This window comes from Papaver somniferum, chromosome 3 (genome assembly GCF_003573695.1).
Source record: "Papaver somniferum cultivar HN1 chromosome 3, ASM357369v1, whole genome shotgun sequence".
NCBI lineage: Eukaryota > Viridiplantae > Streptophyta > Magnoliopsida > Ranunculales > Papaveraceae > Papaver > Papaver somniferum.
Window position 1 is genome coordinate 185352674 of NC_039360.1, and position 16328 is coordinate 185369001.

The 16328-nt window shown below is 35.9% G+C and overlaps 2 protein-coding genes and 1 long non-coding RNA gene across 4 annotated transcripts; 2 read left to right on the plus strand and 1 right to left on the minus strand.

Moving 5' to 3' along the window:
• The first annotated feature begins 4493 nt into the window (after nt 1–4493).
• Nucleotides 4494–9607, plus strand: LOC113358268 (protein transport protein SEC23-like). 2 transcript variants are annotated; one of them, XM_026601802.1, is made up of 13 exons: nt 4494–5405; nt 5491–5664; nt 6121–6282; nt 6548–6690; nt 6924–6999; nt 7177–7352; nt 7455–7536; nt 7763–7840; nt 8224–8385; nt 8474–8737; nt 8845–8949; nt 9034–9187; nt 9285–9607. In XM_026601802.1, the coding sequence occupies exons 1-12, from the start codon at nt 4653–4655 to the stop codon at nt 9178–9180; spliced, it is 2322 nt and encodes a 773-aa protein (XP_026457587.1). In that variant the 5' UTR covers nt 4494–4652; the 3' UTR covers nt 9181–9187; nt 9285–9607. The 2 variants fall into 2 exon arrangements, with proteins under 2 accessions (XP_026457587.1, XP_026457586.1); XM_026601801.1 differs by having other exon boundaries at nt 9034–9607.
• A 373-nt stretch (nt 9608–9980) lies between these two features.
• LOC113358270 lies at nt 9981–11487 on the plus strand. Its single transcript, XR_003364378.1, has 3 exons — nt 9981–10156; nt 10255–10421; nt 10514–11487. It is a non-coding gene; the product is annotated as an uncharacterized LOC113358270 (long non-coding RNA).
• A 104-nt stretch (nt 11488–11591) lies between these two features.
• On the minus strand, nt 11592–12958 carry LOC113358269 (wound-induced basic protein-like). Its single transcript, XM_026601804.1, has 2 exons — nt 12802–12958; nt 11592–11943 (listed from the first exon to the last, which is right to left on the minus strand). The coding sequence occupies exons 1-2, from the start codon at nt 12867–12869 to the stop codon at nt 11874–11876; spliced, it is 138 nt and encodes a 45-aa protein (XP_026457589.1). The 5' UTR covers nt 12870–12958; the 3' UTR covers nt 11592–11873.
• Between the last annotated feature and the right edge of the window lie 3370 nt (nt 12959–16328).

Sequence of the window (16328 nt, forward strand, 5' to 3'; positions counted from 1 at the left end):
CTCACATAGATTCGTAATAAGAATTTCATCTAAACGGAGAAACTATTTGCTTGAATTCTAAGCAACCCTAGAGCCTTGAAAATCTATAAATATAGAGACTTTTGCAAAAGGATTTCTTAATATCTGGCACTCTTGTGTCCTAGTTTCTAAGCTAAAGTCGTCATTTATAACCTAGGTTATGCATTTGAAGACTTCACTTAGGGATTCGTGAAACTCGGCCAGCCTACTTGATAGGTCTTGTGTCCGCATCTTATTCTTATTTATCTTTGAGGGTTTTTTAATCTCAGATTAGGAACAAGGTAGATAAAAATTACAAAGTTCTATTTGTCTACAACTTTGTGATTGCTCAAGATAGACATTTAAACTCTTCTTGATTTATTTGGATTGTTCTTGAGAGGTGGTTAGTAATCCATGCTTCTAGGCTAACTGAATGTAAGTGTCCCGGATTCTTGTGATTTACTGGACTTTGTTTACTGCAAACAGAGTTCCAAAACCAGATTGAAAAATAAAAAAGGAAATCAAATAGGATTGTCTGCTATAGGAAAATAAGTATCAAAAATTTTCACTGACGTTAAAACAACTCTTATGCTGTAAAGGATGTCAGCTAAGGGAATCATGTGCGCATAATTTTGCGAGGTTCAAGAAGCGTAAAAAACACGACTACAATGGAGGGTGAATTCGATCTCAACTACATTCCAGTCTGAAGTCTGATAGTAGGCTAGTGTATGTAGCGGTTCAACACAATGTGGTGTTCAAAGATAGACAAGGTCCCCGAGTTTTTCTTCAAAAGGTTTTGGAGTCTTGTGTTTTTCCTTTTCCGCGTTATATTATTTTACCTTTATAATAGGAATAACATAAATAGTACGTAATCATTCTAGATAATTTAAGTCCTTATTATTTGAGATAAAAAACAAGATTTGTTCTTAATTCAGATACGACTAGGTTGATCTTGCATATTGATTTTTGAGATCATCCAAGAACTCTTCTGCAAAATTAGTTTCACGGATCCTTGGTCTAAACATATTCTTTGTGGAACAGAAAGAAAAAAACTCCATATACAATATTCTTCAAGGGTCTTTGCTTTGACTTACTTGTGATTGTATTAGGTTTTGTCCATACAAGTTGGCGAATGAAAAAGTTGGTGGTATACTTGGTACCCTCTCCTTTTCACCCAATAACACCAGCTGCATCCGGACGTTGATGCCATTCTTCATCCATAAAAAGTAATTTTCCTAATAATTTCTGAAATAAATCTTCCATCATGCCTAGACATTGTTTGAATTATCTTCAAGTATAACCAGTTTCAGGTGTGAAATAATCATTCATCACTTTCCCATCATGCAACACCTGATCTCGGCTAAGTACACCCCGTGTCTGCACTTCCTTAGGCATCAGTAGACGAATAATACGTCTACATTCATTCCAAAATTGTATAAAAAATACCCCAACTTTTTATTCTTCATCACTTGATGTATCTAATTAGATTATGTATGTAAGTCTCACATACGCATGCATGAGACTCATATTGTATCTTTACAATAACGATTTTCGTTTCAGTTTCTTATACCATACATGAAATTTGGTTCAATCAACGTTCAACACCAATATAATAGTAGTTGATAGCCATTTTATTTGACATTATTCACCAGTACATCACAAAACAAGTAACAATCATGGATTTTTAACTACATCCATGCTCTAATGTTATTATTGAGTTATACACAATGTAACTAATCAAACTAATATCAAGAATTTCATGATTGTCAAAATAATTCCCATTAATTTTAGAGAAATTCTCCTTCTCGCCATCAACAATTATCATTTATCTCTTTTTACTAAATCTTCAATTCCCTTATACTTTTTTTCTTATTAGGTTCCGTTATAGAGCTTTCAGTGATAATAATGCTAATAACAATGAAAGAAATCAATAGTATCAGTATCCAAGGAGGTTAGTGTGAAATACAGATCCGATTACAGAACTTGAAATGATTTATTCCGATGGATACCAAATATTTGTTGCTAAATGCAATCAGATATGACATGAATTAATGATTCTTATTTTCTTTTAAAACAAACTGTTACACTTGAAATTTGTGTATAAAATCTCTGAAGAGATAAGGGAATATAGTATGTCACTTAAATAACGATTCAACTAAATTTATTTTTTGCAGTGTATGAATCAGAGATACTTGATAATCTAGAATCACACATTAGTTATCGATCCTTCAATTGGTTTCCATTATGTTGAATTAGGAAACTCAAAATAAAAAAATTCAAAGAAAGAATGATATAAAATATAAAAGTCAGATTTAAAAGAGAGATGAACGCCCGATGACGGAGAGCTGTGAGTTTATTTTAACTGCCACGTAGACATCCACATGACGACACAATATTTCTGGATTGAATTTTAGTCTAAAATGAAAAATGATAATATCTCTTTTAGAGAAAGAAATGGAGTATAATACTCGATAGTTAATAGGGGGAAAGCCATTTTTACTAGAGGGAAAGCTGATTTTGGTCTAGGTTATTTGACTTTTAGTCTATATTGGGTGGATTTAAAATAAGCCTTCTCCCTGTTAAAAAAAAAAGTTTTAGATTTAAGTTTCCTTTAATCTTCCTTCACTAACGGTGCGTACACATCCCATCTAACCCTAATTTTTTTTATTAATTACGAGTTAACAAACCCTAGTTAAAATCCAAATACTTAGGCTGTTAACCTGATCCTGAAGGTGAAATATTGAAATGGAAGATATCCTCAATGTTTTTTACATAAATCTTTCTGTTTGTGTTACATTTTGAAGGTCCTTTATTGTTTCGATCGGATGATTTTGGTGTGCGACTGTAAGGGACTGTATACAAAGCTATTTGGATTTTGGAGGATCGACAGTCTTTTTTTGATGCATTTTTGATGCAGACTGGAGGAAGTATATTTAATTTTGAAGAGAGCCAAAGATGTGAAGTATAACTGTGTTGATTAAATAAGCACCACATATTTATACAGTAGCTACTTTTGGAAGAAATTTAGGAGATTGCTTGTACTCATGGACTGTACATGATAGCTAATGTTTTGCAGTTGATTAACTTTGTCATTCTATCGTTGTTGCTTTCTCCCACTATACTTGATAGAGGTTGTGACTGCTATCGTAGGAGGACTTTGTGTTTCTTTAGTTGTCGAGGTGAACAAGGTTCAGGACAATAACAAAACTCTATTGCAGACTGGGATACCTTACGTAGATAAGGTTGAGTTCACTCGGTAGCGAAACAAACTGTGCAAAATGTTAGTCCAACCAGTTTCATGTACATGGCAGCACCTGCATCATCCAGACGATCAACACCCTCCTCCCGTTCGTGTTGTTTGAAAAAAATATCTCATGCCATCGCTGGTTTCAAGGGTGATATGGAAATCTAAACTCCAGAAATATGTTTTTGATAGGTGGAAAGCTTATTATCAAATCCACCCAATACCGACTTGAAGTCAAATATCCTAGACCGAGTCAGCTTTCCCCCTATTAATTATCTAATAGGAAGTCCAATTTTTCTTTCTTTTTTTTTTATGAAAAGAGGGGCTTCAAAAAACTCCTAAAATTATTTATTAGAATACCTCATTCAAATTGAGGTTTGGATTGTTACATAAAATAAGTGGTATACAGACATACCCTCCTGTTTCATCATTATACACTACAGATTGATACAAACAATTTACAATATGAATATTTTGATCTACATGAAACCCAATAACATGGAAAAGACTAATCAGAATAATGGTATATTGATTGATCTTCAACCATTTAGAGATTTCTTCCTCTTTAGGATAAAATACTTTGCAGAAGAAGTAGTTTATGCTAATCTTCGTAATCACGATCCATTCCAATAGCCATTGATCTTCTTTGTACGAATATTGATCATCGTCACGTCGGAATTCATCGTCTTCAAAGATATGCTTCAATCTCTCATCGGATTTCAACACAAGAGCCCAAAGGCTGTAACAAAACGCACTAATGGCGATTAGAATTAGAATTATTTTAAGGCATGGAATAGCCATGGTATGTACCAGATCAGAAAACTAAAAAGAAATTCTAAAACCTAAATCACAATGTGATTTTTATTGAAAGCAAGAAAATAACTATACAAACCTAAATTTACTTGGATAATCTGATAAATCAGATTCAATCCCAGTAAATTTAGGTTTGAAGAAGAAGATTTTGAAAGAAGATTTTGATGAAAAAAATAGATGTGGATAATTGTTTAGAGAAAACGGTTATGCAGAGGATTTTGGAGAGAGCAAGCCGATGCGTCCCAAGTCCAAATTTTTAGACTGCCCTTTTTGGGCCTAAAACCATACTGATGAAAAGCATCGGGTGCATGTGGTAAACCAAGAGGTTAGCCTCTAATCGAGTATAGTAACCGCACATGCTTTAAGGACACATGGCCAGACCCACCTGCCCATGAACTTTTCTAATTTTGTGGCAAAACATGCAGAAACGTACGTCGATCGTTGCCTCTTTTCTCATTTTCAGTTTCCAATCCTTCTCCATCTTTGAGGGAGGGTTTCCTCTCTTTCAGTTTCTTCCTCTCAATTCATTTTTTATTTATTTAAATTCCTCTGAAATAATAAAGAAAAAAACACCTAAATCAGTTTACATTCCCGCCAAATGATGGATGCAGGAATAATGGAAGGAGAAGGAGGAATAGATGGAATAAGAATGACATGGAATTCATGGCCAACGACAAAATTAGATGCAAACAAAATAGTAATACCAATAGCAACATCAATATCACCAATCAAATCTCATTCAGATATTCAAATATTACCATACATTCCTTTACGTTGTAAAACATGTTCATGTATTTTAAACCCATTCTCTCGTGTTGATTTCTCTGTTAAAATATGGATCTGTCCATTCTGTTTCCATAGAAATCAATTCCCACCTCATTATTCTCCAACGATTTCTGATATTAATCTTCCTGCTGAACTTTACCCACATTTTACTACTGTTGAATATTCATTTCCATCTCAAATCCCTTCTTGCCCTGTTTTCTTGTTTGTTCTTGATTCTTGTATTATTAATGAAGAATTAGAATTTGTTAAATCTGCTATTAAACAAGCTATTACTTTACTTCCTGATAATGCCTTAGTTGGGTTCGTTTCATTTGGCGCACAGGTTCAAGTTCATGAATTAGGATTTTCCGATCTTTCTAAAGTTTATGTTTTTCGTGGTAATAAAGAGTTTTCTAAAGAAGAAGTTTTGGATCAATTAGGACTTAGTTCTTTTGGACAAAGAGGTATTGTACCACCAAAGGCCGCTGGGAACTCAATTGATCATCAATTGAACAATAACAATAATGTAGTTAGTATTAATAGGTTTCTATTGCCGGCTTCGGATTGCCAATACGCACTTGATTTGGTGAGCCTTGTTTATTAATCTATGCTTTTAAGAAAAAAAAATTGCACCAAGGTTGAGTTTTGATATTTGTAATTATGTAATGCAGGTATTAGATGAATTACAACCTGATCAATGGCCGGCTGAAACTGGTCATCGGGCATTGCGCTGCACGGGTGTTGCTCTAAATGTTGCAGCAGGTTTGGTAGGAGCTTGTTTGCCTGGCACTGGTGCACGTATTATAGCTCTAGTTGGTGGTCCTTGTACTGAAGGCCCTGGAACGGTAGGCATTGTCTCTGCTTACTCCATGTTCTTCTTGTATAAGTTGTACGGAGTTACAATGTGAGGACTCACCAAATCTAGAACTTCAAAATAAGGCGTGCTATGCATAATATTTATACAAAAGTAGGTTGCCTATGTTTTTCCTAATTAGCGAGATATATCCCCGCCCTTTCTGAGCACAAATGAACGAGCGATGACCTTCCTGTGGTCCAATTGGGAGGTACTTTGATGGACATATTGCTACTCTAGAATTTGACAACTTTGAGGTAACACTTTTGGGTGGTGTCGCTTGGTTTGAATTGAATCAATGAAACACAACATAGTAATTGCACTTTTCCTCATCGTGCAATCAAGTTCTATTTAGGTAGTGATCTAAAAATGATGCTCGAGTTACTTCGTAAATAATGCATTGATCTTTGTATTCTTATTAAATGGTTAAATTCTTAGTTATTTGCAGATTGTGTCTAAAGAATTGTCCGAGCCTATTCGTTCTCATAAAGATCTTGCTAAGGATGCAGCACCACATTTTTACAAAGCTGTCAAATTTTATGAAAATCTCTCCAAGCAGCTTGTCAGCCAGGGTCATGTGCTCGATCTCTTTGCTTCTGCACTTGATCAGGTTCGCTGTTCATTTACTGAATCCGCTTTCATTTGATCTGCATGGTTCCGGCTTGTTTATAGAGCCTTCATGCTGCTTACTTTTACTTTTCCTACCTATTTTTACCACATAGAAACCTTTCTTAACAATTTCTATAATGTAACGAAGTACCCCTAATATTCCACATTATAGCTACATCTTGATGCATAGTGACGATTTTCATTGAGCATATTTCTATTTGGCACGAAGTAATTATATGCTTTTTGACATGGATTGGTTATTTTAGGTCGGAGTCGCAGAGATGAAAGTCGTCGTTGAAAAAACTGGTGGTTTAGTTGTATTGGCTGAAAGTTTTGGTCATCCTGTATTCAAGGACTCCTTCAAACGCATATTTGAGGATGGTGAACAATCACTTGGGCTTTCGTTCAAGTGAGTGAGTTTCCCTAGATATATATGACACTTCAACCTTTTGTAAAATGCTGCAAAATTCTGTTCAATTCAGTGGTACTCCAGTCCTCTAGAATGATAGTTTTTCTTACATCCGTCCCCGTTCAAGTAACAGTCCTGGCACCTTGCCCATCGTATTCTTGAATGCACGGAATACTCGGTGATTATAGTGGGATAGTTGTATGATATGTAACTCGGTATGCTCTCCATTGCAGCGGAACCTTTGAGGTCAACTGCTCAAAGGATATCAAAATTCAGGGAATCATTGGACCTTGCACATCTTTGGAGAAGGTTTGCACTGTTCCAGTTTGATGTATAACAATATGATCTTCTGCTTCTCACTTGATGACACTGGATATCCAGTGTTCCACATAGACTTGGTTACTGTATTGTTGCAAGTCATTATTGTTATCCAAGTTGAACATTTAATAGCATGAAAATGCTAACTACTTAGAGCAACCTTTGCAGAAAGGATCCTCTTGTGCAGATACGGTCATCGGGCAGGGGAATACAACATCTTGGAAGCTGTGCGGACTTGACAGAAGTACTTCGTTGACAGTTTTCTTTGATATTTCACCCACAAGTGAGCGGTTGAACAGTCTTGAAACTTCAAATTCGCAGTTCTATTTACAGTTCCAAACAAAGTAGGTCATGTGGTGAACTTAACTTACTTTATGACATTTTATTTTTATAATCATTTTGTTCTCTTTTTTGCTGAATAACCATGGTCATACCTTTGGCTTTAGTTATCAGAACCCTGAGGGACAGCAAAGGCTTCGAGTCACGACTGTAGCAAGAAAATGGGTGGATAGCACTGCTAACCCAGAGGTTAGGTGAACAAATCAAAAATAATCTTTATGCTTAGTTTACTACCTTGAGATGTTTTTTTAGGCTTTCTGGTATGCTGATATCCCTGGCTGCATTTACTTGTTGAGCTTCTGTTTTCTTGTTTGCATTTCCTTACCATACTTGGATGTAATATACTTTTTGAGCATTACATTACTACACTGGATGGAGAAATTGATTCTGATTCGAAGATATTATGCATCTTCAGGAATTGTTAGAAGGATTTGACCAGGAGACTGCTGCTGTTGTCATGGCAAGATTAACTTCACTGAAGATGGAGGAGGAGGTACTTTCCACATTTCACACACTTCGATCTTAAATTTACACTTTTACAATCCCGTGGTGTCATAATTTTCAGTTGACGAAGCCAACCTTTTTAAGCAATGAGATTAACATACACATTTGGCATGAGGTGTCTGCCACATTTTGTGCAAGGAAAACAAGTGGGCTAGGAACCAAGAATGTTGCTGTTTTTATAGCTTTGAACCAAATGGAGAATCTGGTTCCTTTTGATATGAATATTGAATGTTATATAGAGGTTTACTTTCGGTACTTAGTTTGTCCAAATTGCTGCTTGGTTCCACTTTCTCCTGGAGGATTTTCTTCAACAAATTTGGTAAAAATAGCCGATGAGTTTGTAATGACCTTATTTGACTCTTTTCTATCCAGGAAGGGTTTGATGCTACAAGATGGTTAGATCGGTCACTCATCCGCCTCTGTTCTAGATTTGGTGATTACAGGAAGGATGATCCATCTTCCTTTATATTAAACCCTTCTATTTCGATATTTCCAGAATTTATGTTCAATCTACGTCGCTCACAATTTATACAGGTGTGGTACTGACTGTAAAGAAATTTATGGTTGCTCTTTCTATTCTTTTTATTCTATTGTTTGCTCAGTAAAATTCTTATTATTGTAGGTCTTTAATAACAGCCCGGATGAGACGGCCTATTTCCGCATGCTATTAAACAGGGAGAATGTCACTAATGCTGTCGTCATGATACAGCCTTCACTAATAGCATATTCTTTTAGTGCACCACCTGCTCCAGCATTGTTGGATGTAGCTTCAATTGCAGCGGACCGTATCCTCTTGCTGGATTCATATTTCAGTGTAGTTGTTTTCCATGGACTGACAATTGCTCAGTGGCGCAACATGGGTTATCAAAACGAGCCAGAGCACAAGGTTTGTGCTTTTACTTTAAAGAGATGTAATTAGTGAGGTTTATGCATTTCTGTATGTGATTTTCCAAGATGCCTTTCAGTATTTGTAAAGTAATTGCCTTTCTTCAGGCCTTTTCGCTACTACTAGAAGCTCCTCATGAAGAAGCAAAATTGATCATAAAGGATAGATTTCCTGTCCCCCGATTGGTGGTTTGCGATCAACATGGCTCTCAGGTAAGTAACCTTGTCATGATAGTCATCAAATGTCCCAGCCTTGAATTTCTCATTTTTAATCTTACAATGATGGCATTGCGTCAGGCAAGATTCTTGTTAGCGAAGTTGAACCCATCAGCTACATACAATACGGTCCAGGATGTAGCGGATGGATCAGATATAATCTTCACGGATGATGTCAGCCTGCAAGTTTTCTTTGAGCACCTTCAAAGGCTAGCTGTGCAGTCTTGAAAAGAAGGTAATGGAGTGGTCAGATACTCGTTTGCTTGGTTGAATTCTCTCAAACGGGTTGTTTTCATATGTTTGTCTCTTTCTTATATATTTTTGACAATTAGGGGATTCAAATTCATCCGTCAGATGGATCCTCAGATAACACTGACTTTGTTCAGGAAAGTGTAAGACAGTTTTTGAGTATGTTTAGGGAAGAAAGTAGAGGACTGGCCGGTGTTGAGTTACAGTCTGGTTGAAGTTTATCATTTTATGTTACGTTGGTGCTTGTTTTGAAGCCTAAGGTCATCAAAGTTCAGAATTGATACACGCTTATATGTTCCCAAATTTTTAAGTTAAAAAAAAGAGAGAAGATAATTGTATATTCTTGGTCATACAGTGCTGTTAACGATGTAGCATGTGTTGTGTATACTACTCATTCTTTCTTCTATTGACTTCTTCTATATTGCAAATTTGCATTGGTCGTACACATACGTCAGTGCAGTCGAGTAGATTCAAGTTCAAAGATTCAAAGCCTGAAATATTTCAAACTTGGAAACCAATCAGGCCAACACGATTGAATTATTGAATCATCTAGAATAAGTTAGGTGACTTCCAGTCTTCCTCACGTAGGAATAGATAGATCCTTCCTTCTGTTGGGAATGATCCTTGACTTGTATCCCCAGCTTGGCATTGCTTTATGATTACAAACAATTTTAGGAAACTAAAATTGCCTCTTGGTTTCAAATTCAGCTATGTGTATTAACTATATATATAGCTGAAGAAAGCACATTTCTATCCGTTACCAAATTTGATCAAGCAAAAAGAGAGAAGATAAGAAAATAAAAGTGTACCATTCAAGCTTTCACTAACCTGTTGAAATATATTGAATTTTTATCTGATTTCTTCTTAATTTTCTCCGGAGCTATGAGTGAGAAGGTGATGAGAGCTGTATGCTATGAAAATTACGGCGGTCGATCAGAGGGCATTATTATTTTTGGTATATGCTACAGTATATCTTTGAAACGATGTCTCTGATTTTTTTTTGCCCAAGTCTTACGGTTGATAAACCTTTGAGAATTTTTGTAACTTTTGCAGCACGTACAAGTTCCTATCCCTAAACCTAACAAGGACGCGGTTTTAGTGAAAGTGGAAGCATCATCCCCCCCCACCACACACACACCCACACCCACATTGATTACAAACTTCAGTTCAGGGTGGCATAGCAAGGCCTTTCATGCCCAAAAAGTTCCCTTATATACCAGGTAAATAATCCAAATCAGCACAAGTACTTTTATGTGGCTGATTTTATACCTTTTCACAACCTTCTAAAAAACCTACTGTATATGTTTTGCAGTAACGGATATATCAGGGGAAGTGGGGTCAGATGTACTGTTCCAAGTTGGTGATAAAGTAGTTGCCATGCTCGCCTATACTGCGAGGGTTCTTACCCAGCAATTGCGTTTTTTAAATTTTTTGAGGAGTTCGTGTTTTCTGCAGGTCTTCTCAAACTCACAAATATATTTTTTAATCCTAAAATCTAACTTGATGGCAGTATGGAGGCGGCCTGGGGGAATATGCAGTTGCTCCAGCAAAGCCAACAGTAAAAAGGCCTGAAGAAGTGTCAGCTGTTGAAGGCGCTGGTCTACCCCTAGCAGGACTTACTGCATTACATGTCTCAACCATTCTCGGACAAGGCAGCTAATGTTTTAGTCATAGCAGCCTCAGGTTGAGCAGGTCACTACGTAGTTCAATTAGCAAACCTTGGAAATAATCATGTGACTGCTGCTTGTGGAGCTCGAAACATCCAGCTTCTGAAGAGTTTGGGTGCAGACGAAGTTCTAGACTTATAAAAGATGGTAAAATGTTGAGGAGTCCATCAGGGTGCAAGTATGATGTTGTAGTAATAAACCGTGCCACAAGTAAAATCCCATGGTTAACATATAAGCAAAACCTCTCTGAACAAGGAAGAGTTGTGCATCTTAACCTGACGGTAAGACAATGATCAAGGCTGCTTCTTTGAAGCTCAGCTGCTCCAGGAAGAAGGTTACGTCGTTGATGATATTCCACAAGAACAAAGAAGACCTAGAATTCCTTGTTGAATTGGTTAAATAAGGCAAGTTGAAGACTCCAAGTATACTTGCAGAGGCAGAACAAGCTTGGGCTAAGATGATGGGAGGTCATGCTACTGGGAAGATCGTTGTAGAACCATAAAATGCAAGAGATTCGGATGAATTCAAGCTGACAAACATGGAAAAACTTGGTAATTGTTGTTAGTTTGAGCCTTTGAGGTTTGAGTATTGTGATTATTATCAAAAACAAAAAAAACAAAAAATGAATGCGAACATATAACACGTGTTAATCAGTGCAACCTCTGCCATAATTATTTTTTTCTTCAACAACATAGATAGAAGTGGGACAACTTCCAAGACACATTGCTCTGAACTTCAACTTTTAATAAGTCTAATAATACTGCAACAACAATTAAAGGATTCAAGGAGCATAAGCACTCAAATTATGATCGAAGTTGGAACTACATTACCAAGCATTTACTTTTAAGGCCATGAATCCAAAAAGGGTCTATTACAAAACACCAACAGAAAATCCAGATACAAAATAGATAGTGTTTTAGCTATTATAGAATCCAAAAAGAAGAAAAAAAATTGCTACATCGTTCGGGCGTCTCACATACTACTGTACTTATTACTGCTTGTTCATTACTCATTCATCACAGGCTTGTTCTCGTTGGCCTTTGGTCTCTGCTGTTTAGGCTGGTCTTCCATTCTCCTGGAAAGTAAGAAGAAATTGCAATCAGAAGAATATGCATGAACCAAAATGAATACTGATATTTTATGTAGTTTAACAATGTTTTCCAACCATGTTAATCAGTACACAAAATGAATACTTATACTAATTAGACAAAGCTGGCTTGCTAAGGTTATATAAATGAGGCCTGGCTATATTGAAACTTAGAACCAAGCAAGGAACAACAGCCAACACAATGAAATTTTACCAAAACAAATACTAAAATATGTACCAAGTAGAGAGGGTTGGAACTGTAACTAAATAATTATGTGCTCTCTACTCCACAGAGCTTTAGACCTACATTAATGGATGCTCTGTAGCAATTTCTGAAGGGTTTGAAGGCTAGAGACAAGAAGAATCCTGAGTATGGAACAGGACAGCATATAGTCGCTCTGACCCTTAAAACTTAATCACTCTATTTGTGCATGATGCAAAACACAAAACCCTTCATAAGAAAAAGGTAGCAATCTGATCAACAAAAAAAAAAAAAAGACAAAAGGTAGCAACTAAAATTAGGGATTTCCAAATTATTGCTAAAAATCAAGATAATATTCATAGCTTCCAAAAGTTTCACCACATAAGCTAAAGCAACAACAGGTATAATTTCTATTAAAAAAACAACAGGCATAATCCAAAAAAAAAATAAAAAAAATCAACAAACAAACTGATCTATATATAAACCCTAGTAAAGCACAAAATCAGGATATCAATAATAAGATGGAATTTCTCTAGCAAACATAACATAACAAAGACAATCCAAAAAGAAAATCATAAAAATGGAACCCTAACTACGAAGAGCTAACATATTGAAAAAAAGTAAAGAAAGGATAGATATACTACCTTTTATCCGCTCCTCCTTTCTGGCTGAGGAAGGATCTGAAGAGAGTTGAATTCACGTCGTAAATCATCTTTCTTAGTTATGTTGTTCGGCTGTGGTTTGTTGCTGTTTTTGCAGAAACCCTAAAATCCCAATTTACTAAGCTTCAGCGGTTGTGAAGGGGTATATATAGCCAACAAATGCTGATTCTGTGCTACTTAATGTTAGATGTAATCCTCTTATTTACGGTTCCAAATGGACTCTATCGATATCCAACGTCTTATATGATATTGCCGTAAATTATTTATCCAGCCTTCCTTTAGGGTCTGTTTGGCGCAGGTTTGGAAATTTCCTGTTTTATCCGAGACTATCGTGGCAATGGTTATTTTAATTGGTGTTTGTTTTCCATTATGGGTTAATGTAATATGTTGTTTGTCAAAAAAAATTTATATAAATTAAATTAATTAATAATATGATTTCAGGTGAATTTCCTTTCTTGTGGTTAAAAGCTGAACAAAGTTCTCTTCTGAGAGCTTCTGACCCCACCAGGATATATTTCAGCCAGTAGAATGGTCATGTTATTTCACACCACCAAAACTATGTCCGTGAACACCACCAATATTATTTACGGAAATTTGTTTAACTATTTACGAAATTTTGTTACCTGTGAATATCAGACCTAAAAATAAAAGAGACTTGCGTTTCAATTCTCCCTATTTTTTTCTGATTTATTTATTTATTTATTTTTGTCGCAAGTGATATACTTTCCTAGAGAATCATCACCTTTAGATCATGTTCTTATAAAGTGAAGCATAAAACTTAATCAAAAAAACTAAAATTAGGGTTCGCTCCTTTTCGATCAATAGATGGTTATGTTGTGATTTTGCAGATGAATGACAACCTGTTTCTCCATCGGCAGACCCTAATGGTGTTAGTAATTTCGGTGTTGAAATTATGACGGTGTTTTTCTTTTTGCCGCACACCAATAAATAAAAATTATTTTAATGCAAAGTTGGAAATATTATCTTCCCTTCCTCAATGTTTTTCTTTCTCTTTGTAAAACCAAACCAGATCGGTTACGACTTCTAGCTGGAAATCATATGATAAAGGGGTTGTAGGGGCTTGCTGCAATGGATGTAACAATTTCTATTTAATTGCTGACCGGTTCAGGATTTTTGGAGAACCGGGAAGTATTGAGGAATTTTTAGCAGCTCACAGCCAAGAAGCTAAGAAAGGTTTTGCTGATACTCTTAATATAATTCATGATAATTTAGCTGGAATTAGGAAGCCCGTAATTTGGAGTCTTTTCGAATTGTAGTGGGATTTCTCTGTACTGCTTGCAGATATTCAACTGATCACGTTTTATATTTTGTACTAGTGCTAATTTGCAAATTTTGAATGATTATGAGAAATTTGTTTGTCAGTTCGCATTGTTTAGCATACATTTGCCAAAAATGAGACGTATATGCTTAGTTACGATTTTAATGGGGAGAATAGTGGGTGTAATCAACCTTGAGTAGAAGCTCTAGAATGACAAGCCTTCCACTGCAATTAAGGTACATAACAGAAGAACCTAAGCTACAGCAAGAAGACACCAGCTAATTTCCAAAAGACGAGCTATGCACTTCAATCCACCTCAACCTGCCCGCTGCAACCAACTGCAGCAAGCACCTGAATAGCGTGTACATCATCTGTCCCTCCCACTACCACCAACTGCTTAGGTTATTGCATCATCAAGGTGTATGGTCTCTGCTGTATTATCTGTTATATATAGGAGTCGTTTCAAGGTAATTATCGGTGTTGATATTGTAAATTTCCATATAACATACAAACGAAAACAAAAAAAATTGTATAAATTCCTTATACGTGGAATTTTTGGCATATGCGAACACTTAAAGGTGAGGGGCATGGAGCCATGGTATAATTATATTTTCTCTCTTTCTATCTCTTTTTCCCTCTCCCCCTTTAGCCTTAATTTTCAATGTCTAACTCATGTTTTGATTTCCATTTCCATTTCAGTTTTGTTTTTACGGGTAAAAAGATGATAAAAGGATAAAGAAAACCATTATGAGAAATTTGTTTGTCAGTTCGCATTGTTTACTCTACAACATATCTAGGCCCGTGCAACGCACGGGCGCAGCACCTAGTTAATTATAAAAGAAATAAAAAATTAAACCATATAATTTTGTGGTTTTGAGTATACGGAAATTTTATATAAAAAAATTAGTTATAAAAGTAAACGTCTAATCCAGAAAAGGATTAAGGTATTCCAGGTTTTACATATAATTTCCAAATTCTGCCTTTTTAGCCTCCTAAACTTAGGTAGGATACACCATTCTTATCTTGACAAGAAATAAGCATCCACACAAACAAAACATATAGTTATTTAAGGGATAACCTAATTTAGGTTAGGATATCATACCTGACAAACACGACCTTAAGCGTGGATAAGTGGTGTTTTTTCATCTGGGTGCAAATAGTACCATAATTCTGGATGGGCTCAACAGCTCGTGGGTCGGACCGTCCGTTTGTTTTCGCTGATTTGCCATCTGGCTCTACCGGAGTAAAATGCCTGATAATTTATTCGACAGTGTTACGTACCTCCCAAATATTCCCGTCATCGTCATCTGACTCATCTCCCTATGGCTGGCACATTTTAGTCCCTTGATCCTTCAGGTTAGCAAGGGATTTCATTTATATGGCGTTGGGCTTCTATCACATGTAATGGGAATGTTTTCGGGGAACGAGCATTTTCGATTTCTTTTTCATTTATCATATTTTGACTCAAAGATTTGACCCCAATATATTTGATTCTCTCGTGATATCCATGTGATATGGTGGCCGTCCACTTAACATCATTAGCTACACTAAGCAACTTGTACATAAGCTACTTCGAATCAATAAGTTACTTGTTGGATGAGACTAACATATAAAGTCAATGGGTGCTGTATTGCATGGTTAACATGCAAGCTAGTGGTGTTGTTACTACATAAATCTTTGCATATAGTATGACATGTAACATTAGGTGGTGTCTACAAAGTAACACCTTTAAACTTGTGTAAATAGTTGTATTTGGCAACCCCAATTTCTTAACCGAACAAAACACTTTATTTTTTGGTCCAAGAACATAATTCAGTGGTATCATATCAATTCCTGTAAGAAGGAAATCAGGGGTTCAATTCTCTCCGTCGTAAAGGTTTATAATAAACTAGTTGTATAGTGGGTTTAGTGGTATTGGGTCTGATAGTGGTGCCAGTCCAACTGGTTGGATTCGGGTAGGGACCTGGATCCGGTTTTCGCGTATCAAAAAAAAAAAAAAAACACTTTCTTTTCTCTCTTATTATTTCTCTTTATATCTATTATGAGTTTATTATTAATAGTTTATTCATACTTGTTTTATATTATCAATATTACTTTGGAAACATAATACCTTATCACCACCACTTGCTCGTCCTAAAGTTGTTACTCCAAAGTATTGATTAACGAAACATGATTTGGTTGTTGTAAAGTTATTGCATTAAAGCACTGTCTAAGAAAAGAAAAAGAAAAG